The 27,711-nt window shown below is 52.9% G+C and overlaps 2 protein-coding genes across 3 annotated transcripts in view; one reads left to right on the top strand and one right to left on the bottom strand.

Annotated features, from left to right (window-relative positions):
- Bicdl1 (BICD family like cargo adaptor 1) overlaps positions 1 to 9,241 on the top strand; it is a 68,591-nt gene extending 59,350 nt beyond the window's left edge. The window contains exons 8-11 of one of the 2 annotated variants that reach the window (XR_007833990.1): positions 1,158 to 1,288; positions 5,390 to 5,510; positions 6,220 to 6,328; positions 7,833 to 7,924. Coding sequence is in view for 1 of the 2 variants with exons in the window: in XM_051176481.1 (XP_051032438.1) it covers positions 1,158 to 1,288; positions 5,390 to 5,510; positions 7,833 to 7,997 (417 nt within the window). In the remaining variant the exon portion in view is untranslated. Of the gene's footprint in view, positions 1 to 1,157; positions 1,289 to 5,389; positions 5,511 to 6,219; positions 6,329 to 7,832 lie in introns of both variants that reach the window. The other variant, XM_051176481.1, reaches the window with a different exon arrangement.
- A 606-nt stretch (positions 9,242 to 9,847) lies between these two features.
- Rab35 (RAB35, member RAS oncogene family) lies at positions 9,848 to 26,761 on the bottom strand. Its single transcript, XM_051176499.1, has 6 exons — positions 26,566 to 26,761; positions 20,914 to 20,964; positions 18,212 to 18,335; positions 13,382 to 13,506; positions 13,178 to 13,302; positions 9,848 to 11,702 (listed from the first exon to the last, which is right to left on the bottom strand). The coding sequence occupies exons 1-6, from the start codon at positions 26,615 to 26,617 to the stop codon at positions 11,574 to 11,576; spliced, it is 606 nt and encodes a 201-aa protein (XP_051032456.1). The 5' UTR covers positions 26,618 to 26,761; the 3' UTR covers positions 9,848 to 11,573.
- Between the last annotated feature and the right edge of the window lie 950 nt (positions 26,762 to 27,711).

Here is a 27,711-nt window from a genome sequence, read left to right as displayed (position 1 = left end):
GTAAATAAATAGTTGGTACCGGGAGTTCAGCCTTGCCTCGCTTCTCCGCCCAGGCCTATGGGGTTGCTGGGTGGGGTAGCTGCGGGTAACTGGCAACTCTAGGTCACATGTCCAGACTGCGAAGGAAAGTAGATGCCTTCCTTATCTGGCTTTTCTAGTAGTGGGAGATCATCTCTGTCTCCCAGAAGGACAGACAGCCAAGAATGTCCCCCAAATAGTTGGGGTTTGGATTGACGACTACCTCAAAATGTCAGCTGCTGAGTGCACAAATGTTCTGGGATTAAGTACTATTTGCAGCCAAGCCCTGGGACATACAGATGGGTAGGGCACGCTTCCAGTGATTATGGTGCGTTTGGGCGAGGTCTCCTGTTGTGGGGTAGGACGGAATGTGTTGCTGGAGCAGCCGCCAGAGGAGCCCTTCACTGGGGGGATGCTAACTCCCAGGTTGGTCATGAGGGCTGAGCAGGTGCCCTTGGCCGAGGAGTGGGCCACAGAAGAGGTAGTGGGTCCAAGTGACAGGTGAGATTCCAAGTGGCTTTGATCTGTAGAGCTGGCTGGAAAGGTCAAGCTGTGCCAGGATCGAGACCCTGCCTCCAACAATGTGTTCAGAATCCTGCTGCACACGTGATCTCTTACGTGGTGACCTGGGAGCATCTCTCAGTCACAGCAGGGGTGTGAGGTGCTGAGGACTCTACTCCAGGGTGGCTTATCCGCTTCAGCCTCCTCCCCACAAGTGCCCCTGGGACCTGTGGACGCCCTATTTATTTATTTTAAGAAAAAAACTTTTCAAAGATGTATTTTGTCTGTGTGTGTATCAGAAGAGGCTGCCTGAAACCTCCAAGATGGAGTGACAGCCAGCTGTGAACCCAGGGTACTGGGGAGGAAACATGGGTCCTCTGAAGGGGTACAAAGAGCTCTTAACAGCTGGGCCCTCAAAATTGTGGTAGAGGTCAGAGGGCGACCTTGTGGAGCCAGTTTTCCCCATCTTTCACCTGGATCCTAGGGCTCACACTCAGGTGGCCAGGCTTGCACAGCAAGCTCCTTGGCCTGCTCAGCCATCTTGCTGGCCTCTGGGTGCCTTTCCCTTGTGGAGAAAGCGCTCGGGGCGGGGCCGCAGCAGAGTTATCACACACGTTTCCCTCTGATCCCGTTGCTAGGTGACGCTGCTAAGTGTAGAGATGACTGCACTGAAGGAAGAGAGGGACAGACTCAGGGTGACATCTGAGGACAAGGAGCCAAAGGAGCAGCTTCAGAGAGCCATCAGGGACCGGGATGAGGCCATTGCAAAGTGAGTGGTGGCGGGTTGTTTACTCTTACTGTGTGTGTGTGTGTGTGTGTGTGTGTGTGTGTGTGTGTGTGTGATGAATGCATAGCTGTGAGTTCCCTGTTGCCATCTCCGCTAGCACTAAAGATGCGGGCACAGAAGGCCGCGCCCAGCTTTTCACATGGGCGCTGGAACCTCCGTGCAGCAGGCGCCCTTCCTCCCTGAACTTCCTCTTCAGCCTCATCTACTTTCGTTTCTTTTTGATATAGTGCTTATTTTTAAATTTCTGGTGCCAGACAGCACTCAGGAGGCAGAGACAGGCGGATCTCTGTGAGTTCAAGGCCAGCCTGGTCTATACAGCGAGTTTCAGGACAGCCAGGGCTGTCTGTTATACAGAGAAACCCTGTCTAAATAAATAATATATGGAAATCCTATCGTAAGCCCACCATACTGTCATACATTTGTATCCCACAACTCAGGAAGTAGAAACAAGGGTCTCCAGTGTAACCCAGCCTCTGCCGCAATGTAAACTGAGAGCAGCCTGGCCTAGGATACATAGTAAGACCCTTTCTTGTGTGTGTGCGTGTGTGTGTGTGTGTGTGCGCACACACGCGCACACACACATACGCACTCACACACACAGTTAGTTATTCTCTCTACTTAACTGGGCCCCTAGGTAGACAGTGGTAGCGAAGCTTGGCTATATGACTTGAGACTTTTAATGTGGGTGTATTGCCGTATTTGTAACGTATTTGTTGTGTAGTTAGTTGGGTTTTTGTTTCCTTTTTTTATCAGATGCTACTGCGCATGGATTACAGCTCAGCTGTCCAGTGCCATTATGTGTATCTACCGCCCTTTTGTTATTTTTAGTTCCTTTTTAAAAAATTTATTATGAACATTCTTGAATATATACGAAAGAAGAAACATAAGAAGACCCTCATCTCCCCACCTGTCAGGGTCAGCATGAATCTCATAGCTGGGTTCTTTGATCTGTGACCTCAGATCAAATCCAGTAGGGACCAGGTCCTGTCCTGTCTTGTCCCTTCGTCCATGGACATTTCAGTTTGCTTTCCTAACCGGCACAGTGTTATAGTCGGATAATTGGTCGGGTGGGGTTTTTTGGTTTTGTGAGGTTTTTTTCTGTTTGTTTTGGTTTTTATGGTAAGGAGTAAGCCCAAGGCCTCATCTTTGCTAGGCAAGTATTTTGCCAATAAACTGTATTCCACTGTGAAAACGATGTCTAGCTAGGTGTTGGTGGCACATGCTTTTAATCCCAACACACCGGAGGAGGCAGAGGCAGGCAGATCTCAGTGAGTTTGAGACCAGCCTGGTCTACAAGAGCTAGTTCCAGGACAACCTCCAAAGCCACAGAGAAACCCTGTCTAGAAAAAAAGAAAAAAATTTTTTTCTTAATATTAAGCATCTAGTCAGTGTTCTTAAACCTCCTCCCCGAGTGCACACAAGTTACCCCATAAATGTAATCTTAGTTGTTTAGAATCTGTCTCTGTGAGTTCAAGGCCAGCCTGGTCTACAGAGTGAGTTCCAGGACAGCCAGGACCACACAGAGAGACCTTGTCTCAAAAAACAAAACAGATAGACAGACAGACCTGGCTCGTGTGTTCACCTGACTGACGTGCTCTGAGAGCCTGGGATATCCCCATTTCTTGCCCCTCTTAACCACCTTGATTGGTGAGGAGCGGGATCTTTGTCTCACAGTCTCTGCTAACCCATTTATCCCCAGTAACCCAGGTCACTTTGTTGAATATTGTTTTCACAAAAGAAGTGTATAAATGCAATTTTTTTCCATTTAACAGTTTGGAAACACGGAGGCAAAAGTGTCTTTTCACGTGGTCCACTTTTCCTGGGAGTTGGTTGGTTTGTTATGCAGCTCAGGCTGGCCTCTAACTTGAAATTATCAAGTAATGGGACTGCAGGAACACTCCGGGACACCCAGCTGACACCCAGTCATCCACTCCTTTCCCTGAGGAGATAAAAGTTTAAAAAAAAAAATGCCTTTGCTCTCAAATACCTGTTTTTTGTTTGGTTGATTGGTTTGTTTGGCTGGTTTTTGGTTTTTTGTCTGTTTCCGAGTCAGGGTTTCTCTGTGTAGCCCAGGCTGTCCTGGAGCCAGCTTTGTGTATCTGGCTGGCTTCCAGAGGCCCGCGCCACCACCCCAGGCTTGGTAAGCTTTTCCGCTGTGCTCACCAGCGCCACCTCCAGGCCTGCTGACCCTCCGGGCCTGACTTCCTTTCTCACCCGCTGCCTGCCTTTGGTCTTTTCATCGTCTTGTCTTTCTGACCACTTTTTTCTCTGGTCACACCTGACAATGATTGGATTGTCTGTCACTTCTAGTCCACTTTCAGGGACTGAGTGTGACATATCGCAGGAAGGCCCTTACGCCTGTCTGTGTGTGCCCGTGGGGTCCCCAGGATGTCTCTGGTTCTGCATGAATTATAATCGCCCAGGGCCTCCGCAAGAGAGTTCAGTCTGAATGGCCGGGGTGGGCTGCTGCTTTACCTAGTTATTTAATATGTATTCAAGGGACTGAGACACCCTCACTAAGCCGGGCTGCAGGGCCCTCAAGGGGTTGGTTTGTCTCACACGATAGATGAGGTCCAGGAAAAGCCCAAGCAATCTTATCACCATGCAGCTGAAAAGCACTCACAGAAGTTAATCTGGCAGGTGAGAAATTGTACCACTGACCCACGGATCTGGACACTGTAAGTTAATCTGCTTTACAAAAAGTCCTAGTGACTTCATGTATATGATTAAGAATATGATTGCTGTATTGGTCAGCGACCTGTGGAGCTTTGCCTTCTGCGTCTGGGGCTCCTTGTGAAGACTCCCTTTCGATCACCTCACACTGCAGCTCTCCCCAGGCCCCTGGCATTAGTCAGCACATTCCCCTAGTGCTGGGCTGCTTGTGGCGCCATCTGCTGGCAGACATATGGTTACCTCCTGAGCCCAGAGCAGCTGGGAGGGGGGCGCCTGGGGTTTGTGAACTGTCAGGCAAATCGCGTCCATGGCAACCGCTGCTCTCTAACAACCAATGGCAGTGGGCATGACGAAGCAACCTGCGGTATCCGAACCATTGCCCATTGGATAGGCTTGGCCCTATCCCTGTTGCCTGCAGCCGCAGTGGGCGGGGCCGGGACGAACCCAGAGTTGTCTGGAGCTGCCTATAGGGCAGTGTGGTGGATGATGCACCAGTCTGGGGCAGGGTGGGGATCGCAGGTGACTAATTGCTGGATAGAGGGTAAAGGGAGGGGGGAAGTATGGTCTGAGTCTCACCTATTCCTTCCGGCTTTGCTTGGTTAGTGTGTTGTTCTGAGGCCAGAGCCCCGCCTCTGCAGGCCAGTTCTGCAGCTCTGCACGTGTGCTTTGAGGCAGCGCAGTTAACTGACCCCTCCCACCCCAGTGGGCCCATTTTCTTTTCTTTTTTGCATTGATTGAGCAACTATAATGTAATAATGTTGGAAAGGTGAGCAAAACAGCACCCAAAACGTGCAAATTTGAAAATACTGAAGCCTGTGGGCAGAGTTAGCATCGGTGACATCGCCACACATAATCCGCTGTATTTCTGTGTGTTGTGGGTTGAGACACTAGCAGTTTTATTTCACAAAGCACGACCTCTTCCTCCCTGTGTCCATTATGATAAACTGTCAGTAATTATCCTCCGTCTGGGTTTTTACTGCTGCCCGCATTGTATTGTCTCTTTTATTTTGAAACCGTTCCCTATTAATTGGTTACTAGAGTTGCTAAACTGTGGTTGCCATTATGTGGCCTCCTGCGAACATCTTTCTCTTAGAGACAGTTCCTTTAGCGTGGCTAGTCCACAGCAGGAGGAGAAGGTTCCCACCCTGCAGTGTGCAGACTTATGGGAAGGGTCAGCAAGCAGCTCCTTTGTGAGAGGCCCTTGGTCCCCTCTGGGCTCTGGTCCTCATAGGATGCTGTGCTATGAACCATCCTCTGTGTCTCCTGTTTAGACCTGAGAGATCAGCACTTGTCACAGCTTGGCTAGGATGTTTGAATGACCCTGTGGTGTAGGGTCAGCCCTTTCCCTACCCTTAGACTCCAGATGCTTCTGGCACAGGGTGCCACTCACGGTGGTTTGTCTGTTTGCAGGAAGAATGCTGTAGAGCTGGAACTTGCCAAGTGCAAGATGGACATGATGTCTCTGAACAGCCAGCTGCTGGATGCCATTCAGCAGAAACTGAACCTCTCACAGCAGCTTGAGGCTTGGCAGGTAAACGGGAGCCTGAGCCCTGGGTGGGGTTGTGCCACGAACTGTCCCTGATCATACATCAGTAAGGGGAGTTTTGACAAGAGGGCCCATGAGTGCAGGTGACCAGGAGCCCCCGTTTTCACCTGTGGAGACCCCAGGGAAGAATGCCTGGAGAGTGGCCTGGAGACAAAGGTCACACAGCCTGACAGGAACGTGCTGCCAGCATGGAGGGGCCTCCCCCTGCTGCTCACACTGGTTTCAAACTAAGGCTGGGGCAGGGAAGGCCCCAGCCTTAGTGTGACTGGATGAAAGCTCACCTCCGGGTTCCGCTCAGCAGTCTTCAGGCAGTTAGTTGCTGCCCTTCCCTCCTCAGAGCTCCGTGGCTTCCTTTGTCCGTGGGCACCATGCTGGCGCGCTCCTGGAGGCAGTGAGCCAGTGTGCTGGCTCTAGGAGCCATCTTCAGGGTCTTCTGACTCCTTACCGCCCGGGGGCTGTGGATGGATGAGGTTGGGGTAGGCTGATGTCAGTGTGGGTCTAGTGGTTAACGTCTGTCTTCAGATGGAAAGTCACCTGTGACTTAGAGGTGAGCCAGCCCCGCGTGGCATGCAGAGTAGCAGTGACCATTACGCGCGGCTCTGTGGGGCTGGCAACCACAGTCCTGGCTCCTGTCAGGCCAGCTAGCCAGAGCCCTGGCTTACCACAGCTGTTCTTTCTTCTCTCCCAACCACAGTTTGCTTCCTCAGGGCTTTTTACTATCTGGCTCCTTTGGTTTCTGATCTAGTGGCCTTTCTCAGTTCCTGTACCAACAGCTTTAGTTGTACACCCCTCCTGCCTTTGAGGTGAGATTGAGCCTCGCGTCCATTCATCCGCTTCCCTCTGCCATCTCTGCCCTGCACCTGCCACCTCTCCATGGTCCTGTGTCCCGGCCTCATCTGTGCATTGTGACGTGCCATGAGTCCAAGCCTCCTCTCCCCCACCCATCACTGCTGTGAGTTTGGCAGCTCCGGCAGGCCAGTGCCACCTTACCATAGATAGACCTTTACCACAGGAACAGCGGCAGGCATGGGGTCGCGACCAGCTTATGCACGTGTGTGAAGTTCCTAGGGGATGCGTTCCATGGAATCGGCTCGATAAATTTGGTATTTAAAGCATAAGCATGCAGTTTGAAGTGACTTTGCCAGAGGAACTGAAGGACTTCTTCCTAGAGGTCTCTGGCTTTCCTCCTTGGTACTCAACTGTTTGAGCGAGTTTGTCCTGAGTTAGAGTACTGTGCTAAGATTCCACACTGAGGCTTTGGAGGTAAACGGGAGATGAGACTGGCAGGGATGAGGTGGAGGGTTAGAATGGAGAGATAATAGGGTGCTCAGTGCCGCCTGGTGACGCTCAGGGAGGACCCTGGTTTCACCCTGAAACCTGCAGATACACTCAGGTTACACCCACAGAGTAGAGCTTGAGGCAAACGGGTGACAGACAAGCAGGTTGGGAGGGGTCAGGCTCTCTCTCCCGGTTTGTGCCCTCATGTCCCAAGTGTCTGCTCAGGGCCACCTCTGCCTACTGCACGGAGCCTACCCCAAGCGGGCCTCCTCTGTCATGCTTGCCTTGTTTTAGGGTGTTCTTTTGCTTTGTTCTGTTTCTTGGGTTTTGGTTTTCTCAGAGCTCACAGCTAGGTTAAAAGCTGAAGGAAGAGGAAGGTGCTGGGTTTGCTCTCTGGTAATCACACTGAGCACCTTGTAAACTGATTTAGTAGCAGAGCCCATTGCCAGATTTCCACAGTCAGAATCTAGTGACTAGAAAGGAACTGTTCAAAGCTGCTGTTCTGTAAGGCAGGGCAGGGGCAATGTTCTAAGTAACCAGATAATTAGAGGGGTACGGTTCTTACCCCATGGGGAAGCTAATAGGAGTGGGGCTGAGTTGGAACAAGACAGCATGTCAAGATGACATTGCCCCGTTTTAGCTGAGAGCTGGCCGGAGGGGTGAAGGCAGTCCCAGACATATAGCCGCGGCCTCTGGTCTGTGGCCATTAGTTACTTAGCCTGAAAGGGGTTAGTTAGGACACAGGTAGCCTGTTAAAGCCAGGTCAAGGGCATCCAGACAGCCCCATGAGCTAGTGTGGGGGCTGCTCTGCTACCTCGGCCTGGGGACCCTGGCTCTGAGACAGCGCTACATGGCACTGTGTCCTGGCACGGCTCCGGTGTTCACCATTTTTGCTCCACCAGCCCCAGCTGCTGTGTTCGCTCATCACATCCCTCGTCTTCACCTTTGGCCTTGACATCTGTCACCTCCCTGTCCAACCCTGGGGCCAGGTAAGAGCAGCTGCTTACCACGCCCCTCTCCTCTCTGCAGGATGACATGCACAGGGTCATTGACAGGCAGCTGATGGACACGCACCTGAAGGAACAGAGCCGGCCTGCTGCTGCCGCCTTCTCTAGGGGCCATGGCGTAGGGCGGGGGCAGGAACCCAGCACCATGGATGGCAAACGGCTCTTCTCCTTCTTCAGGAAAATTTAAGTGGGGAAGAGTCCGACGGTTGAGGATGGGGACTAGAGGCAGTCCAGGAGGGTCTCCAGTCAGCTGCAGCTGGGCAGCTACGGTGCCTGCCCAGCTGCCCTGGGGCCAGGTGGTTCCAGAGCCCACCCTTCTGTCAGTGCAGTGGGGTCTGAGAATTAGGGGCCTGTATGGCTCTATACCAAGGACAGGAATGAACCCTGTCCCCACTGCCCAAGCCAAGCCTCAGCCTGGGCTTCCCCAGGATCCTGTTAGTGAGCAGGGCTGAAGCCACTTCCCATGCAGACCACGGATGGGCTCTGCTACTCAGACCCAGCTCATCACAGCCCCTCCCCCAAAGGCTCTGCTGCCTCCTTGGATTTGAACATGGGGACAGAGATTGAGGCCCTCCTGTGCATGCCTCAGGAGGCCTGAGCCTCCATCCCTGCCCCGGCCACTTGCCTGGACAAGGGGAGGCTCAGCCCCTCACCCGTGTGCTCACCCGTGTGCATGCACCCGTGCTGGGGTCTTGAACGGCAGGAGCCCAGCCTGTGGCTGTGGGGCCTAAGAACTGGGTTACCCAAGTTCCCTTGAGGCTGTTCTGTACCCCGGGGAAGGGACTGTCTTCTGGCTGCCACCGCCTCAGCTTCCCCAGCGCAGGCAGTCCTGACCTAGTGAGGCCTGGGCTGGCGGCACCCCATTGATCCTCTGTAGGCGCTAGCCTTCCAGACTTTTCCCCCTCATGGGGTAGGGCTGGGACAGCCCTTGTCTTCCATAGCTCCCTCCCACCTCAAATACAACCGGGCCGAGCCGAGCAAGTTCAGGCCACAAATGGCCCCAAGGGGACTAGTTTAACCACCGGCACACAGAAGGCAGCGTGGGTGCCCCAGGGTGGGTGGGGCGAGGCTGCTGGAGCTTCCAGATACTGCCCCCAGGCCTACAAGGGCTGCAACCTGCAGCCTGCTCCTCCTGCACTGCCCCATCCCTGCTGAGGCCCCGCTGAGGCGCTGTGGGCCCGGCCTGTGGCTGCTCACCACTCACCAAGCCTCTGCCCTCAACAGGGAAAGCACAGCAGGGCTGAGCAGAAAGAATGTATTTACAGATATGTACATACCACAGTGCTGTAATTTTGTATGTAGCAGCTGTGTAAATACACGTACGGATTTTATAATACACATAAATCTATAAAGGCATATTTTTAGAAAAACAGCATACCACTGCTTCTTTTGAAAATAGTCTGAATAAGAATAAAACTAATTTCTACACAACTTCTGCCTCCGTTCCTGGGTGTGTGGAGGGTTGTTTTGTCAAACATGCTTCGTGTGTCAAATGGCAGCTCTGCTGCTGTCGAGGGTTAGCGCTGGGCCCAGAAGGGTATTTGTGAAGGGGGCAGTGTCTTGCTCTACACCCTCTCGTCCAGCACAGCAGAAACAGCTCCCACTGCACCCTTCCGGCATGAGCAGAGTAAACGGGGAGCTTCCCCTGGCATCTTCCTACATGTGCTCTGGGCCCAGAGGGGAAACACCACCCGGAACCATCCACGCCTAGGGAAAGAAAGCAAACTTGGCCCCTGACGGTTTGCCAGCGCCCTTGATGTGCACCTGAGGTCAACAAGAGCCGGACCCAATGGTGGGAAAAGCCAGGTAGGTACCCAGAGCACAGCTGTAAGGAGCGCGAGCAGACCCTGGGAGGAAATTTGGCAGCTTGAACCTTTATTTTTAGTATATTTTTTTTAAAAAGCATAATTAGAAACTTTCAATACAGAAATAATCCTAGCAAACCATTTAAAAGTGTGTTGTTTGACAGGAGGTTCACATCAGGTCCACTAGGACACCAGTTTAGCCCTGAGTCCCCCCACCCCACCCACCCCTCCACTCATGCATGTATCACTCTGTGGGACAGGCACACTTTGTCACCAAAACCACCCGTCACCTGGGCCTTCTAGGCAAGTGCCAAAAGCCACAGAGACACCTAACTTGGCTGGATGCGCCAAGATCACCCTCTTATTGCTGGAATTGGCAAACACCTCTACACTGGCTCCCATGTGCTCAGAAGCACACGTGACATCTTCTGCCCCTTGTCAGCCAAGACAGCCCTGAAAACAGAGTCTGCCTCAACTCCCAGCTCACCTGGATCGTGTGGAGCTGCCTACTGCTTGGCCTGAAGTGTCTTCCACAGCACCTAACTTCCTAGGCCCACAAGCTCCCAAACCCAGCCTGAAGCTCGCACAGGCCCCAGCTGTGGACAGTCTGCACAAGTGGAGACAGGTGAGAAGCCCCAGTTTTATTGATTAAACCCCATCCACAGTGTTAGCGTGGGAAATCTGCAGTCATCTGTGATTGTCCAGTCAGGACAGTGCCTGGAAATCAATCGCTAGGAAAGGAAATCTAATAAACACATCATGATGTCCAGATCAGCTCTTCCCAGTTACGTGATCCTTTGAGGGGAAGGAGGGGGAAGTAATCAAATGAAGATTACCCTGGTTTCTACTCCAGGGGGTGGGTGGGTCAATGCTGGCTGTCCCCACCCCACTGCCACTTCCTCCCAGTGGCTAAGAAATCTTCCTATCACCTTCACACTAAGAGAGACCCGTCCCAGCTTGGAGGTGTCTTCCCATAGTCCAGCAGCCCCTGGGTGCAGGTGCCTGGGGCTACAGTCCAGACCAGCTCCAGTGGGAGGCCCTTGCACACAGGAGCAAGGGTGCAAAGCCCCCTCTCCATGGAAGGGACAGAGCCTGGCCCCACGATGAACAGAAGCCATACATCTTTTCTAAAAATACTGAGCCCAAAGTGGAACAGTTGCAACTTTTGCTATTAAGCCAATCGAGTCTCAAGGAAATAAATGAGGAACTTAATTCCCTTGATTTGGCTGTCTGTTAAAATAATACTCCCCTTTGCAAGCTACATCTCTTAACGAGGGTACCCTACCTTTCTGCTGGAATTGAAACATGGGTTAAGTGAGAAGCACAGCTCCCCTGGGTTTGCAGCAGAGGCATCTAGAAGGCAGAATGAGGAACCTGTTGGGCAAAAGAGCAGGACTGACTTTCTCTGTGGAACTGCAGGCCTAGGGCCAGCCGAGGGCAGGGCCTGTGTGGAGGCCAGGTTCCCCAGCTTCCAGAACAGCTGTAGGGCAGGAGCCATGTAGAGTGCACTCCATGGGCCCAGGTTGGCCAAAGACTCAGCTAAGACATGAGGTTGGCTCCTCGGGAAGCTGCCGTCCAGCTGGGCTAGGAGGGCTTGTGGGAGGGTCTGTTTGTCGCAGCAGGTTGGCAGGAAGGAGGCAGAAGCCAGAGCAGGCCGAGGGTGCAGCTGGTTAATGTAATATACACTATGTACAAACTGGGTAATCAGTCCGCTCTGCTGGCAGCGTCCTCGCCAGGTCCAGGCGCCTCGGCAGGGAGATGGGCACCAGTGGGGAAGGGCAGGCTCGTCCAACACCTTCTTGGCACTCGGGGGGAGAGAGGGGAAGTGCCGGTGCGCCTCCCGATACAAAAAACGTGGAGAGAATTCTTTAAATAACGGCACTAAACTGAGACTGTCCCCGAGGAGCCTCTGGGGCCTCGGGCTGGGGGGGGCAGTAGTCTCTGCAGCGGGCGGGGCGTTAGCAGCAGCGCTTCTTCCGTTTACTGTTTTTCGTGAGCTTCACCACATCGTTCTGTTGCTGCTGCTGCTGCTTCGCCAAGTTGTCTTTCTTTGCTCGTAGAACCAGCTCTGTGATACAGTTGAACATCTGGAGAGAGGACAGGGCAAGGCTGACCTGAGCCAGAGTGCGGAGCACCCCCTGCTGGCTTATGAACTGTATGTATGTCCTCTGTGTGTGTGTGTGTGTGTGTGCACGCGCGCGTGCGTGCGTGTCACTCTGGGGTCTGTCTCTGTGACTATGTAACCCAGCCTGGCCTTAAACTCACAGCTGCCCTCCCTCTGCTTTCCCAGTGCTAGGGTGAGAGGTATGTACTATGTGCCCTGAAAACAGTGGTTCTTAGCTTCCTAATGCTGTGACCCTCTAATACAGTTCCTCATGTTGTGACCTCAACCAGTAAGTTATTTTTGTGGCAACTTCATGACTAATGTAAATATCTGCTATGCAGAACATCTGATATGTGACCCCTGTGAGAAGGTCCTGACACACAGGTTGAGAACTGCTGCTTTAGACGTTTAGGGGGAGGTGGTGGAGTTAAGGGTTAAAGAGGGATGCTGTCTTGGGGAAGTCGATCTCCGGGATACTCTGCAGTCTTTTCCTGTATGTGGCTTGCGTGTGTGAGGGCAGTGCCCATGGGGCGGTTGTGAGCTGCCTGGCATGGGTGCTGGAACTGAACTCGGGTCCTCTAAGGGCACGGTCAACCCCTGAGCCATCCTCCCTGCCCTTTGTAATAGAGGGAGGATGAGCAGACCCTGTGACGAGACGAGAGCGCGTTGCTGTGCGTGTAGATGGAAAGAAGCAGGGCTGCACACTGCATTGTACCCGGGCCAGACAGCGTCTACACCTTTCCCTGGCCACCAGGGTCCTGCTGCCGGGACTTAGGGATGCTAAGGTGGCACCAAGCCACAGACAGGAAAAAGCTGAACTAGCGGCTCAAGTGCCCACCAAACCAGAGGTGAGATGACTCAGGGCTTAGGAGCACCGACCCTCACAGCCCGGAGAATGACTCTCCCTGTGTCCAGATGCACAAATCAACTACCAAGAGGTAAGTCCCAGCTGTGGGGCCTGGCCTGGCTCTGAGCAGCCTGTTTCCAGTGCAGTGGGAACCCACCTTTCCTGGCACCGCTATACTCCTGGGGCCGTGGCAAAAGCGCTAGAGTCACAGCTGTTCCTCGCTGGCGCTGCTCCCAGGCGGATGCTCTGCCCACAAACCCCAGGACTCCCAGCAGGGGCCCACTTGAACAACCAAGAGGGGTGGGGGGGGGGGGGTGATGGGCTCCAGGGAAGGCCAAAAGCAAGCAGCTGGGATAGAACCTGCATGGCTTTCGGGTGGGAAAGATCTGGGCTTTGACTCCACCTCTTACTGGTTGAGGAACTTGAGTTTTCCTCCACCAAGCATGGGATCCTACCTCAGGACGGCTGGCCGAGCTAAGCGGCAAGACTTTTAAAGGACCCGCATAGCAGCAGCCAACAGTGGGCACTGAGTCAAAGATGCTCACCTACCCCCTGCCCGGGGACTGGAAAGATGCTCACCTACCCCCTGCCCGGGGACTGGCACAGCTTACCTCTTCCACGTTGACGTTCTCCTTGGCACTGGTCTCAAAAAGCTGGATCCCCATCTGCCCAGCAAATTTGTAGGCATCTTCTGTCTCCACCACCTTCCGCTCAGGATCGTCATTCTTATTGCCCACTTGGAGACAAGGCATAGTCAGCCACTGGGAGAGCAGCACCTTCTGCTTCCCCGCCCCACCCTTGGGGTCCAACCTCACCTAATATTCGGCACACATCGTCACAGTTCTGGTTGATTTCATGAAGCCATCGCTTGACATTGACAAAGGACTCGGCACTAGTGACGTCGTAAACCACAATGACCCCATGGGTCCCCCGATAATACCTGTAGAGCCAAAATGTGCATCAGGGCTTTGGGCCAGGACAGGGAAGCTGCTTCCCTGGGGTCCGCTTGCTGGAGCAGGACAGTGGCTGGGAAAGGTGAGGGTGTTCAGGGCCAGTCACTGTGTGAGGTAGACCAGACCTTAGGTGACTGTGGGCACCACCAGCTGGAACCCTCTCTCAAGTTCTGCTTTTAGTTTTAGAATTCAGGCAGTTTTTGTGTCTGACATGTTATCACCATCCTGGTTTAAACACTCTGAAATCTCAGTATAAAATGTCATTCCTAGATGCTGCACCTTACCAGAAGCCAGGGCAAAGTGTGTCCCTTTTCCCTGGCAAACAGGTGACAACTCCTATTCCTGCTTTTGGCTCACTGTACTGGTACTGTACTGGAGAATGCAGAGGATACATAGACACCCCCCCCCCCAGCAGCTGTAGGAAGGACTCAACTAAACCTGCAGACCCCAAACCAGCCAGAAGGTCTGGAAGGAAGCAGGGTGCCATCGTTCCTCTCGGAGCATCTGGTACCCAGAAAGCCAGACAGCACCGAGAGCACAGGCAGGAGGAAGCAGCACCCTCGGCCCCCACTCTACTCCAAAGCTACCTATTTTTTTTTTTTTTTTAATTTGTTTTTGTTTTCCAAGACAGGGTTTCTCTGTATTGCTTTGGAGCCTGTCCTGGAACTCACTCTGTAGACCAGGCTGGGCTCAAACTCACAAAGATCTGCCTGCCTCTGCCTCCTGTGCGCTGGGATTAAAGGTGTGGGCCACCAATGCCCGGCAAGCTACCTATTCTTGATCACTAAGGTCTTAAACACTGAGACTCCAAACTTTACAGCAGGCTGCCTCCCATCTAGCTCTACTGAACAGCACTTCCCCCAGCCTGAATTCCAAGATGGCTGCCCCAGGATCCACTGGTAAGGGACCCTTGCTGTCTAGTCACCTCTCTGTAGTCGAGACCTACCCGAGGCCAAAGGTCAAGCCTGATCCATCTCTGAAAGCCGTGGCCCCTGGAAAGGTTATTTGGCTTTCATCCTTGCCCTACCTCAATTCCCTCAACTATAAAATAGGGGTGCTAGTACAAACATACAAGGGTGGCTGTGAGGAAGAGGAGGTAACAGATGCCAGCCACCCCAAGGCTGCCAACATTGCGAAGACAGCGCTGGGTGCTCGCTCTTACTACCAGGACTAACTAGTGTTCCTCCACAGCAATCCGGAGTCCCAGATGAAGGTGGCAGAGCACCAGGCCCTGCTGCAAACATACTGCTGCCCCAGCATCTGTCCAGCCCTCCTAGGACACCGTACTCTGTCTAGTGACTTGTTCCCAGGCAGTGAGCCTTCCTGGCTTCGAGGGAGCCTGACAGTTCCACTATCTCCGCTCAGGACCCTGAACCAACCTGGCCTTGGTCCCCTAGCAAATGCTGCCCTGAGCACTAACCCAGCACACAGCACAGCTTGGTGGACGCCACTGGGAGCAGGTATGGCAACCCCGTGACTAGAAGCCATCCTGCAGTGGAGTGCCTCTGTAACTGTCCCTTTGCCGAACACACCAAGAAATGGCACACGACTGCCCTAGCTCCTGCCACTCTAGAGAGCTTCAGCCAGGGGTGGCCCAGATCTCCGGCTAGAAGGACAATACCAGAGCTCCCAGTCTTCTGACCCAAGGGTCTTACATCCACTGCCTTCCTCAGCTCTGCCCCCACTGGGCCCAGCAAAGCAGCCACTGAGTCCAGTGGCCAGCTGCAACCACACACCCTGCCCCCTGCCTATTCCTAGGCCACAGTGCAGGGCTTCACCCTTGTCTCCCCTCCTGACCATCTTCCCCCAGCCACCCCTGAAGGACAGAAAACTCAGGAAGGGTTAAGGCTGTGGGACAGCAAAGGGGCTCTTTTAGCAAACACACTGGGTATAGACATTTCCACTCCTACACAGACTGCCATACCTCCAAAACATGCAACTAATCTCAAGACCTTCCCGTCACAGCCAGGCCTGTCAAGAAATTTGGTTGCTAAAAATTTTCTTCCTACAGGATCCCATGGAGCAATCATTATGCCATTTGAGCAGGAAGTAACCTTAAGATAACGATGCCCCTTTCCCTACTCTTGGCATTTAGGGATAATATTCATCTTCTTAGGGTTGGGTATGGAAGGTGATGCTTAGACTCAGGTATCTCTAAAGACAGGAATAGGGTATGGCTGGGAAAGGTATGGTTTAGATGGGATATAGGTAGATTAGCCTATTTTCTTGTGAATTATTTTAGTAATAGTGAGATATTAGTATTATACAGCTTACATTGTTATAGATTCTTATATGTGGTATCCTATGTAAAGTTAAATTTATATTCCCTTCCTGGAAGAATTGTATGTTTTGTCATATTGTATAAAATCTTTTCATTTACAATGTTTTATGCACATTATCCTTACCATATTCTATGTATGTATACTTTTACTTATGTTCAAGACATTTTGTATATTGATACAATTTAGGATATTTTTATCATGCTGCCATTTATAATTCTACCTCTGTTTTAGAGATTTACATGTATATATACGTACATAGTTATATTGTTTAGATATTTGTCCCTGCTTTAACTCAGGGAAGTTTCAATCAGTGTTACAGCAAGGTTCCTGAGTATTACAGATAATCTTCACCCATGTTTCCTACACCTATGAGATTAGTCAGACATGGATGCTTAATCTTCAGACACCTCATAGACCTGCAGAGCACGGCATTTAAATGTTTTAATATTAGTACTCCGTTGACGTGAGACACTGTTGCTCCTGACAGCACCGTGACGGACACTGTTGTCTCTCCTTCTGGAGTCCATCCTCACTTTGGCTTACGGCCTCGCTGCGCCATTTGGAAGTTGCCCATCTGCACTTCCTGCTTACTCTAGTATTGTTATTTCCTTTCTCAGGTCTTTGATGAGGTTGAAGATTAAAGTATCACAACTATTATTCTCTCTTCCTAGTTAGATATATTAGGTACTAGACTTACGTTTTCCAGCTTAGGGCAACAACTCTACTGTAAACTCTGCTATGCCTTCACCCTAGGACTAGATATGTAGGTCTTAAGTTCGTATGTTCTCAGTTTTCCTTTTCTTAGAGCACACTTGTTATTCACTGTTTTGTATATAGTTTTGTATCAAGCCTAAATCTTTTCTTTAGACTAAGAGGGGAATTGTAGTGAGAGATTCATTTTGTCCACACCTGTGACACTGACCACACCCATAGGTTACCTGGAGGAACTAGGTCTGAGGAGGAAGGAGCCCAGGAGGCTCTCTTGCTTGCAGCACTGGACAGGAGAGCATCCGGAGGCATCCTTGGGACCAGGAACCTGCTGGTGTTCATCTGTCTATGTTGTAAGTTATTTCTCCCTGAATAAACATCTATTTGGCCTATTTGTTTCTCCTGATCCTTACTAAACCACACTACCTTCCCTTCTTCGCCAGCCACTGACTGTTACAGGGTGATGACTCTCTCCATGGCCTCCTTCACAGGCCTCAGAATGGGCCAGGGCTAACCTTGGTTTCCCCAGACATGTAGGCAGGACAGTTCGTCCTGGGCCGTGGCACTCACATCCACCACAGGGCAGAGTATAATAAACACACACACCAACCTGACCCTCAGCTGAGTAGCCCTGTGTTCCCTCTGCCACACTCACACCCTCAGAGGACCCCGAGGGCCCGTAACAGCCACAGGAGTTTCCATGACAGAACTGGAGACATGCTTCTAGAATCCACAACTGTTATGCAGGTTCTGTTACTTGTCTCTACAGAGACCAATCCATCTTGCACGCATTACAACATGGAGTCCACTTCTCAGAAGCACCTTTAGCTGGGAGAGATGGTGCATGCCTTCAGTCCCAGCAGAAACAGGTACATACCTGTGAGCTTGAGGGCAGCCATGGCCACACAACACAGCAAGTACGTGTCACTCACTCACTCTCACACACACACACACACACACACCTTTATCTATGAAACGAGGTAACAGCAGCACAGCACACAGAAAGCAGAGGTAACCTATGAAAGGGCCAGAGCAGGAGCTGGACTCAAGCCTTACCACTCAGACAAACCCTAACTAGAAATCTCAGGGACACAGACATTAGGCAGCTTGTCCAAGGACACACACAACAGAAATTTAAATCCCACGCTGTTTCACAAATGCCTAAGAACCCCATCTCTACACGGTCAACACTGGACTGGTCTCCTCCTGTGGGTGGAGGGTGACATGCTTGGCAATGGATTTCCCAGCTAACAGGGCGGGGATGTAGAAGAAGGGCCCACATACGCATGGTGTCCAGGCCTCCAGAGAGAGAGCCATCTCTGAGGAGCCAGGGTGGATGACCAGAGACTGCACAGAACTGTCAGTGGGTCACCAGGGAAGAACTTGTCACTACTGCCCAGTGAGGCAGATGCCGCCGCTATTGCCGCTGAAGGGAAAGGAGCTGCGGCCATAAAACTGAGTGCCCATGAGGCGGGTGCAGTCTATCTGTGCCCGACACCAGGGCCAGGGCTCCGCCACCGCACGTCCTAAGCCCTGGTGGCTACCACAGCACACCATGCCTTGTCCTGTGTCTCCAGGCAGGGAAGGCACAGCTACCGCCTCAGCCCGCTTCCTCTCACCCAGTGACATCTCTAGCACATTCTCTACCCAGCACAGCCACTCAACTTCACGGACACACCGAGGCAGGGCGCGAGGGACTCACGTAGAGGTGATGGTGCGGAAGCGTTCTTGTCCTGCGGTGTCCCAGATCTGCAGCTTCACCTTCTCCCCATTGATCTCCACAGTCCGGATCTTGAAGTCTACTCCGATTGTGGTGATGTAGCTGCCTGTACGGATGCAGCCCGTTACTCGGGAGGAGCCCTCTGGTCCCCCAAACCCCACCGCACCCCACTGTGTGTGCCCCACACAGTCAAGGCCCTAAGGACAGAGCCCTGAACAAACCTGCTGTAACAGGCCCACAATGCAAGACAATTTCAGAAATGCACGCCACCAATGACATTAAAAGGGGAAGTGACTGGAGAAAAGAGACGGGCTTAATTGGAAAGGCAGGGCAGGGACATGTCAGCTGTGACCTGAGAATAGAGCAGACCTATCCGTCCTGGGTTTCTCCTGTCTAGTTTTATTTTTTTTTTTTTTTTTTTTTGTTCCAAATTGACTGAGGACCCAACACTGTTACCATCCGGGGGGGATGGTAACAAAATACCCATGGTGAGTTTGGGGTCTGTGAGGCTAAGCCCAGCGTGGGAGGTGAGTAAGGGGCCACAGCCAGTACCCCAGGCTTCGTGCCATTGTTGAGAATGTGTACTGCTCTATGGTGGGACAATGAATTTTCACCAGCACACAGGATGCTGCTGCCGACTATCCACAACACAAGAACAGATGGCCATGCGGAGTGTGGCAAGGGCACGGGAAAGGAGGCAGAGATGGGAGAGTTAGCAGGAAGGCTTGACGAAGGCGGTGAGGCGGGGTCAAGCCTACCCTAGGGAAGCACCAGAAACCAGGCCAGAGTCTGGTACCTCCGGGGCCAGCAGCTCCTCACACCTAAGCAAGCAAAGCAAAACAGTCAACACACACACAGCACAAGAAAGCTAGAAACAGGTTCTGAAGACCAGTGGTTCTCAACCAGGGTGGCTGTTCCCCTGAGGACACATGGGAACATTACCATCTGGAGACAGTTTTGGTTGTCACAGTACAACTGGCATCTAGTGGATATGTCTGGCCCGGAGACATAGCCCACCCCAATAGAGGGTCTGGGTTCAATTCCCAGCACCCACATTGGAACTTGCAACCACAGACATGCATGCAGAGAAAACACACAGATACAGTTAAAAAGACAGAAGAATTGACAGAAGCGTAATGACAACACCTCCCTTGAAAAGCAACCTGGGAACTGGTGAGGTGGCTCAGATGGGTAAAGGAGCTTGCGACCAAGCAGGAGGACCTGAGTTCAGTCCCACATGATGGAAGCAGGGAATCAACTCCTAACTGTGCAGATCTCCACATGCATACCAAGGTGTGATGGTTGGAGTAAGAACGGCCCTCATAGGCTCATGCATTTGAATGTAAATCACCAGGGAATGGAGCTCTTTGAAAGGATTTCTAGGATAAGGAGACATGGCCTTGTTGGAAGAAGTGTGTCACTGGTATTTTCAAAAGCCCATGCCAGGCCTAGTCAGCCTCCCTCTCTCTCCTGTTTGTGGGTCAGGATATGGCTTTCAGCTATGGTTCAGTGCAATGTAGGCTGCCATGCTCCCTGCCATGATAATAATGGACTGACCCTCTGAAACTGTAAGCTAAGGCCATCATTAAATACTGGCATGTCGGGCTGGAGAGATGGCTCAGAAGTTAAGAGCACTGGCTGCTCTTCCAGAGGACCTGAGTTCAATTCACAGCACCCACGTGGTGGCTCACAAACATCTGTACTGAGATCCAGTGTTCTCTTCTGGCCTGCAGAGATACACGCAGGTAGAACACTGTATACACAATAAATAAAAAAAGACTTGGTATGTCCCCCTTGCCCTCAGCTTCAGTCAAATATGGGTTTTTGTTTCTCTGTGTAACAGCCCTGACTGTCCTCGAACTCACTCTATAGACCAGGCTGGCCTCAAACTCACAAAGATCTGCTGGGATTAAGGGCATGCATCGCTACCTCCTGGCATACATAAAGGGTTTTTGAAAAGCAATTTGGCAGTTTAAATGCCCTTAGACCCTATGACATAGTAACCTCAGTTCTGTGTGTACAAGAAGAAACAATGTATCTCAGAAATATAGCATGATTAAAACAGAAGCAACAAAAGCCACATAACCTGAGTGGTGTTGGTGAAGGCCAGTGCATCCAGACATAAGCAAACTTCCCAGCCATTACAGAGCAAAAGGAAAGCCGGGCATGGTAGCATATATGCCTTTAATCACACTATTTGCTAAGTGGATCTCTGTCAGTTCAAGACCAACCTGGTCTACATAGCAAGTTCCAGACCAAGCCAGAGATTCATAGGGAGACACCATCTAAAACAATCAGGACCAGGGTGGGGGGTGGGGCAAGGCTGGAACAAGTTTCTGAAGAGCTGGTAGGGCCAAGAAAAGATACCTACACCGCACCCAGAACAGAAGCTCCAGAGCAGCAGAGGGACGGTGTGGAAACAACTGTCATTTTTACGGTACAGACATCTTCCTATTAGACATGGACTATCTAGTAAGACTTTAAACTCTTAAATGTGGGGCACAAGTAGACCCTCGGGAGGGAGATTAGGGTCAGCAGGAGTTTCTCACCTCAGTCTCCCACCCCACTTCCCCTCAGCCAACAACCTGAACGATAGAGTCTCCTGCACCACACTGGGGCAGGTGGGTTCTGGAATAGGGTGCATTTCAAAACAAAGCACCCTCCAGCACCCAGGGAAGGCTCACCTGAGAAAGTGTTGTCTGCAAATCGTAACAGCAAGCTGCTCTTGCCTACACCTGCAAGACAGAAGCATGGGGTGAGCAAGCAGGAGGCCTCCCTTAGCCCGTCCTTCCTAAGGAGCCCAGTGGGGTCAGCGCGCTTCAAGGCCGACCTATCTCCCCACACACCCAGAAGTCTCTTCCAGGCAACTGCTGACCTTTTTCCTTCTTCCTCATGTAAGACAAGCTGCTCTCAAATTCTCTGGGGGAGATGGCAGAGGGACTCACGCCCAGGCCCTGTTCCGAGGGCCATCCCAGACAACAGAGACAAGCAAGAGGAAGGTTAATCAACTGAGACCAGTCCACCGGCACCTTCCTCACGGCCCCCGGGAAACCCACGCTACTTCAGTCTGCTGGCACTCTGCATGTGAAGAAGCTGGCGCCACATGACCAGAACCAAAGGGCAGTCAGTCTGGCTGAATGGGTAAGGCTGGGTGTTGAAGATACATTGCTGTGATGGATTTAATAAGAAGAACTGAACGGCCAATAGCTGGGCAGGAGGTATAGGCGGGACTTCCAGGCAGAGAGAGAGGAAGTAGGAAGAGGAGTCTAGGCATGAAGGAGAGTCATGGGCCAGTGTCAAGGTAGCAAAGTTGGCAGTACAGAGAGAGGAGGTATCGAGCACAGGATGGAACACACATTTAAAAGCATAGGTTAATTTTAAGTTGTAAAAACTAAGTGTGCAAGATGCTGGTGGCGTACACCTTTATTCCCAGCACTCGGGAGGCAGAGGCAGGCGGATCTCTGTGAGTTCTAGGCCAGCCTGGTTTACAGAGGAAGTTCCAGGACAGCCAGGACAGTTACAAAGAAAGAGAAACCCTGTCTTGAAAAACAAAAAACAAAACCAACAACAACAACAAAAAACTAGTTAGGAACAAACTCTAATCTAAGGACAAGCTTTCACAACTAATAATAAGTCTCCATGTCGTTACTTGTGAGCTGGCAGCCCAAAGAAAAATCCATCTACACAGGGAGCCTGCTGGAACCCTGCTTGGCTCCCTCCCTCCTGGGAGTGCTTGGACCACTGCACTTGCCACAAGTGCAGCTCCCTCCCACCTGTGCAAAGAACCTGGCTTCCCCTTGACCTCCACACATGTGGCTTTCATTGGCCAGTGTACCCTTCTGCCTCCATTACTCAAAGGGGCTAGAGCAGTCACAGAATAAAAGATTAGCACACTCAAGTCTGCATGATGGCTCGTGGTGCTCCCAGAACTCCACTGTGTCCCCTCAGATGAGGAGACCAGGACTTGAAGAATGAGCAGCTGACCTAAGACATCTACAGAGGTCAGACACAGGTTCAAATCCAGGCCTGCCACGTACCTCTGGACACCTCTGTTGGCATCCTGAGGGGCTTGTTTGCCTGCTCCTTTCCTCTTTCTACCTTCCCCTTCTCCCTTTACTGCTTTTTTTTTTGGGGGGGGGGGACGAGTGAGTATCAAATACCCCAGGCCAGACTTGAACTCACTGTGTAGCAGAGAATGGTCTTGAATCTGATTCTTCTGCCTCCACCTCCCAAGTGCTGGGTTAAAGGTGTGCTGGGAGTTGAACCCAGGACTTGATGCATGTGAGACAAACACTCTACCACCTGAGCTATAGTCCTAGCCCTTGATGAGGGTACTTTCATCCATTTAGTAGGCATGCAAATGACTTCATGAACTTTGAAAAGCTATTTGACAATATCAAGGAAAATTTAAGTCCCCGGACCCTGTGACCTAGTGTCCTCACTTTTGTGGAACCTGCTGCACAAGAACAAACATTGTAGCCCAGTAATGAAGCAGTACTTAAGAAACAGCCAGGAACCAGAGCATGCTAGTGGATGTGAGCCCATCATTCTCGGGAACATAAAGTGATCCCAGGACCCTGTACCCATCCTTTCCGTTCTGTTCTAACAGAAATGCCCTGGGAAAGGCAGCAGATCCTAAGCTAGTACCTCACAAATGTCCTGTGACTGAAAGCAAACTCTAAGCATATGTGCCTATCACGAAAAACCCCCGGGTTGACTCCAGTTCTCCAAGACAGCACTGCTCCAACCCCAGCCCTCCAGCAACCAAGACTGCAAACCTCTGCTGTAGACGGGGCTGCACAGCCATGTCTCTACCTAAGCCCAGACACCTCTGCTGTAGACAGGGCTGCAGCAGCCAGGGCACCTGTTGTTCAGCTGACCTTGCTCTCTGCTCAGCACCACTTCCTCATCCTTCCGCCATGAGGCTTCCTGTTAAACCCAAGGAGAGCCCAAGTTCTGGGCCGGTCCTCACGGTGTTCTGTCTAACACCCATTGGCCCTATGGCCTCCTCTGCTTCCTCCTGCAGTCTTCTGGGTACAGCTTACTCAGCTGAAAGCTCATGTCTGGCCACCCATGTCTGGCCGTGAGTTCCCCAAGCACTGAGGACCTAGACCTCACCTCCTTCACCCCATGCACTCATTCGGTGCTGTGAGCTGAGCCCAGCACTTAACAGCTACCAGCTAAACCCCTCCACAATCGAAAGCTATGTTACATCATGCTATCACAGCAGCATTACCAGGTGCCATGAGAGGCTTTCGATCTTCAGGGGCAGGGAACAGCAGAATCCTCTTTCTTTTTTCCCTTAGACGGGGTCTGTCTGGTCTGGAACTTTCCAGTGTAGACCATGCTGGCCTCAGACTCATAGAGAGCCACCTGCCTGTGCTTCCCGAGTTCTGGGATTAAAGGTGCGCAATACTACATCTGGCTGTTTATAATTTTTATTTTTACCAATGTTATTACTACAAATTTATCCAAATCTCACATCTGTAATAGACAAGGGAGAGGTACCATCCACAGTGACATCAAGGACCTGAAATCCTTGGTTGCAGAACACCACCAGTCACAACACAGACCTGACCCCAGCCTCCAGGACTGCCCCCGCCATGACATGACACCTCCCGAATACCCTAGCTGCTGTCTACCCTGCACACGCACCCAACAAAGCAGAGCAGGGACATACTTTCACCATGGAAATGCTTTCCTCTAGCCATCTAGCGCACGGGCCAGCGCACTTGCTGCCTCTGGGCAGGCAGGCGATGGCGCCCTTGTCCGATGCCCCTCTCTGTGTCTGCTACTCTGGGCCTGCACCCCAGCTCCCTGCCACTGCCCCTCTCTTGGCCACAGCATCGTCCCTTTTCTTTGCTTCAGCACCAACCTGCAATAAACTCAAGCGATATGGACTTTAATTCTGCCTCGGTGGCCACCTTCTCGTGTAACCTTGGACAAGCCATGCCCGCCTCCCGTCTCCAGCCTACTCACCTGTTGAGGGTTTTAGCTAGGTCTGACGACACACTAGCCTCCAGGTTCTAAGAATGTGGGTGATTGGCATCAGTGGGCACCATTATGAACTAAAGCCAAAGTCAGAACAGCTGACAAGACAGCGTAGCACCCCAGGTACAAAGATACCCAAGCCCAGGGATGCATTCCAGAGGTGTGGCCCACTGGGAAGCGGGACTCTAGGTTTACAAAGCAGCTAGCATGCAGCATGGCCGACTGCTCACCAGCCCAACACCACCCGCTCCCACAGCGCCAACAGAAGATGACTGACTCCCAGCTTTGCTTCTGAAAGCTGTGTGATTTGGGGCGAGTCAGGCAGCTCTGCCAAGCCTTAGTTTCCTTATTTGAGAAACCACAGAGGCCATGGGTGAGAATCAGATGAGAAAGTGTCTGTGAATCACTTGATACACCTTGGGACGCACATACTTGGGGCCCAGGGCAGGCAGGGGACGGCGTGGGGACCCTGCCCAGCTGAAGCTCATTCTCAGCTGTCATCTCCCGCCTTCCTAAATGCTCGCCTTCGTCCGCAGCATGTAAGCTCAGTGTCAGAGATCAAACAGCATAGCATCTCCCTCCCTCTCCACAGCCCAGACCTACACACTCATACCGGGGGCGGGACCACACAGACCCTGACCAACGAGTGTCTTCTCCCACACCTGACTTCTGAGCAAAAAGAAAAATCAATACGCCATGTAAAATACGCTGTAAAAGAGCAAGCCAAAACCATGCCCCGTCTCCCAGAAAAGCCAACAAGCTACACCTGTGGCTGAGTTTAACCCTTTCGAGTTTGGGTATTAACAGTGGCGCACGCCATCTTGACCGCGGCCCGCTGGGGCCACCATGGTGACAGCCACTCAGAACCAAGGCCAAAGAAGCAAACAAACGCCATAGGCTGTGTCCAAGCTCAAGTTCACACAGCTTGCTTGGTTTTGTTTCCATTTACAACCAGTCTTCAGCCTTCCTAACTCCATTCCCAGACACAGCTACCCTTGTAGACAGGTCCTAAGTTTTCCCAACACCTTCCCTCCACTGAAACTTCAACCATCTCCCACCGTGCCCAAACCACCAACCACATCCCAACCCAGCTTCTCCGTGAGACCAAAAGCCACTCACTAACCCGGCCCATCTATGACACCACCACCCAGCAAGCCTACATCCTGAGTCTCGGGGGACTTGTCGCTCTATTTCCTTAATGACCCAGAGGCTCTGCCACCAACTTGGTTGCCTTGAGTCACATGACCCTCTATCCCACACTCAGCTAAAGTCTCATCTACAGACTTGGAGGCTCCCCAGCCACTTTCCCAAACGTTATTTAGTGCTACAGCACCTCAGCTACATTCCCACAAACATCCTGGGACCTGCCTCCCAGAACTCAACGTCACCCCCGCAGACCTGATGACCAAACATCTCTAAAATGCTTCATCCTTGGCCAGACACCAGTCTGACTTTCCTAAGGCCGCTCGGTGTCCATTCACTGAATAAACGAATTCTAAGCAGTGGGTGCCAGAAGTTTCTCTATGAACCAGACATGGAGCAGTCTCGAAAGGAGTGTGCGCGTGAACAAAGCACTTAAAACGCTGGATGAAGCAGCCCGGGGTCTCCCTCTGGCATTACCGTGTGCACCCACCGTGTGCCAGGCAGGCAGACCTTCCACTGCTCCATTCTGCAGACCAGGGAACTGAACCAAGCCAAGACTTAGCAACCATTCTGCAGGATTCGTGCTTATGGCTTCACCTGCCACACCTCATCCGAGCGCACGGCGACCCGGAGAGAGGTCCTGGGAATACCCCCATTTCACAGAGGGCTCAGTCTTCACAGGGAGACTCACGCCGCCCGCACAACAGTAACTTAGGGTTACTTTACATCGGGTCAGGCGCCAAGCACTTCCCCTACTCGGGCTCACCGAACACTCACAACGCTCAGTTTACCAAGTCCCCACTTCTCAGATGCGGGAACTGAGGCTCGCTCAGAAAGGTGAAGCAACTTGCCCAAGGTCACAGAGTGAGAAAAGCTTCTCTTCCCGGGACTCGAACCCGGGACTCGAACCCGGGGCTCTCCAACTCCAGAGATCGCGCGACTTGACCAAGGTCACACGTGAGGCAGGAGCAAGCGCCGGGGCAGGCATCCCGCGCGCTCGGCACCCCGACCCGCCGAGGGGCAGCCCGGAGCCCCTGGCTGCGCCCCCGGGGCCTGCGGCCGCCCGCCGAGCTGCGCGCCTCCCGCCCCGCGCGGGCCGCGCCTCCCCGCCCGCCCGCCCGCCCGCCCGCCCTCCCTCCCCGAGGCCCCCGCGGGCCGCGCCCGGCAGGGCCCGCGCCGCCTCCGGCCCCTGCGGCCCTCACCGCTGTCGCCGATGATGAGCAGCTTGAAGAGGTGGTCATAGTCCCGGGCCATGGCGGGCGGGGGCGGGCGGCGGGCGGGCGGGCGGGCGGGGTCGGTGCTGGCCTCGCGATCCGCAGCTCCTTCCCGGCTGCTCCGGCAGCGGCGGATCCACTTCCCGAACAAACAGCCGGAACTGACAGAAACACCTCCCTCCGCTCCCCCCACCCTCCTCCTCCTCAGCAGCCGCCGCCGGTGCCGCCGCCTCTCTCCTTCCCGCCCCGCCCCGCCACTGCGCAGGCGCGGCGCCCGGCCCCGCCTCTGCGCAGCCGCAGCCCTGGCCGGCCGCGCCCTCTCCGCGCACGCGCACTGCGCACGCTCCCCGCCGGAGTCCCGGGCGAGCGCGTCCGCCGCGGCCCCGAGGAGACCCGAGCAGTTCCGCTGGCCCGACGGAAGGGAGGCGACGGCCGGCTGCGGAGCTGCGCCCTGGAGGTCAGCGCCGGGCGGAAGTCGCCTCCGGGAGCCCGACGCTCCGGGCGGAACGGATAGCAGCTCCGGATCCGCGGGGCCCGCCCTGGTCGCCCGCGCGGCGGGCGGCTCCTCCCGCCTCAGTTTCCCGTAGCTGAAGGAGCCCGGGGCGCCGGAACTCAGCGGTGCGCAATCCACAAGCGGCCTCAGGTTTTTCCAGTCTGGGTGGATGCCCACCTGCCCTTGCCGGTGCGCTGCCTCCGCCATCCTCACTGCAGACTCGCAGGGATTGCTCCATCCCTGTCTCCCTGGCTTTCCCCAGCAGGTTCTCCAAAGCGGCCGAGGATACAAACCCTGCCTGCGCCTCCCGAGTCCAGTTTTATGTGGTGCTGAGGCTCGAACCCAGGGCTTCGCACATGCTGTGCAAGCGCTCTCTGGGAGCTGAGCTGAGCTCCACCAGCCCCTTCGTGCTGAATTCATACTACCTTCCAGCGCTTTCCAGTCAAGCTCCTGTTGGAAAACTGTGTCCTCCCCTAATCCTCCCCATAAAAAGCAGCGCTGGTGTTTTTTTTTTGTTTTTTTTTTAATTACAGATGCTTACTGAATTCGAATTTCAAACTAGTCTTTCCTTCGGAGCCACTCGTCCTCATAGTAACACATCAAAGTTTCTTGGACAGCGTGAAATACTTAATAGTTAAATG

This window comes from Phodopus roborovskii, unplaced genomic scaffold (genome assembly GCF_943737965.1).
Source record: "Phodopus roborovskii unplaced genomic scaffold, PHOROB, whole genome shotgun sequence".
In the NCBI taxonomy this organism is placed as follows: domain Eukaryota; kingdom Metazoa; phylum Chordata; class Mammalia; order Rodentia; family Cricetidae; genus Phodopus; species Phodopus roborovskii.
This window is presented reverse-complemented; position numbering and strand designations above follow the sequence as displayed.

Bases quoted from the DNA above. Each gene is read 5' to 3' on its own strand.
- Rab35 (XM_051176499.1), bottom strand. From the start codon at position 26,617: ATGGCCCGGGACTATGACCACCTCTTCAAGCTGCTCATCATCGGCGAC. The intron at 13,507-18,211 runs GTGAGTCCCTCG...TTGGCTCTACAG, and splicing joins TTCCGCACCATCACCTCTAC to GTATTATCGGGGGACCCATG. The intron at 13,303-13,381 runs GTGAGGTTGGAC...CTTGTCTCCAAG, and splicing joins CGATGTGTGCCGAATATTAG to TGGGCAATAAGAATGACGAT.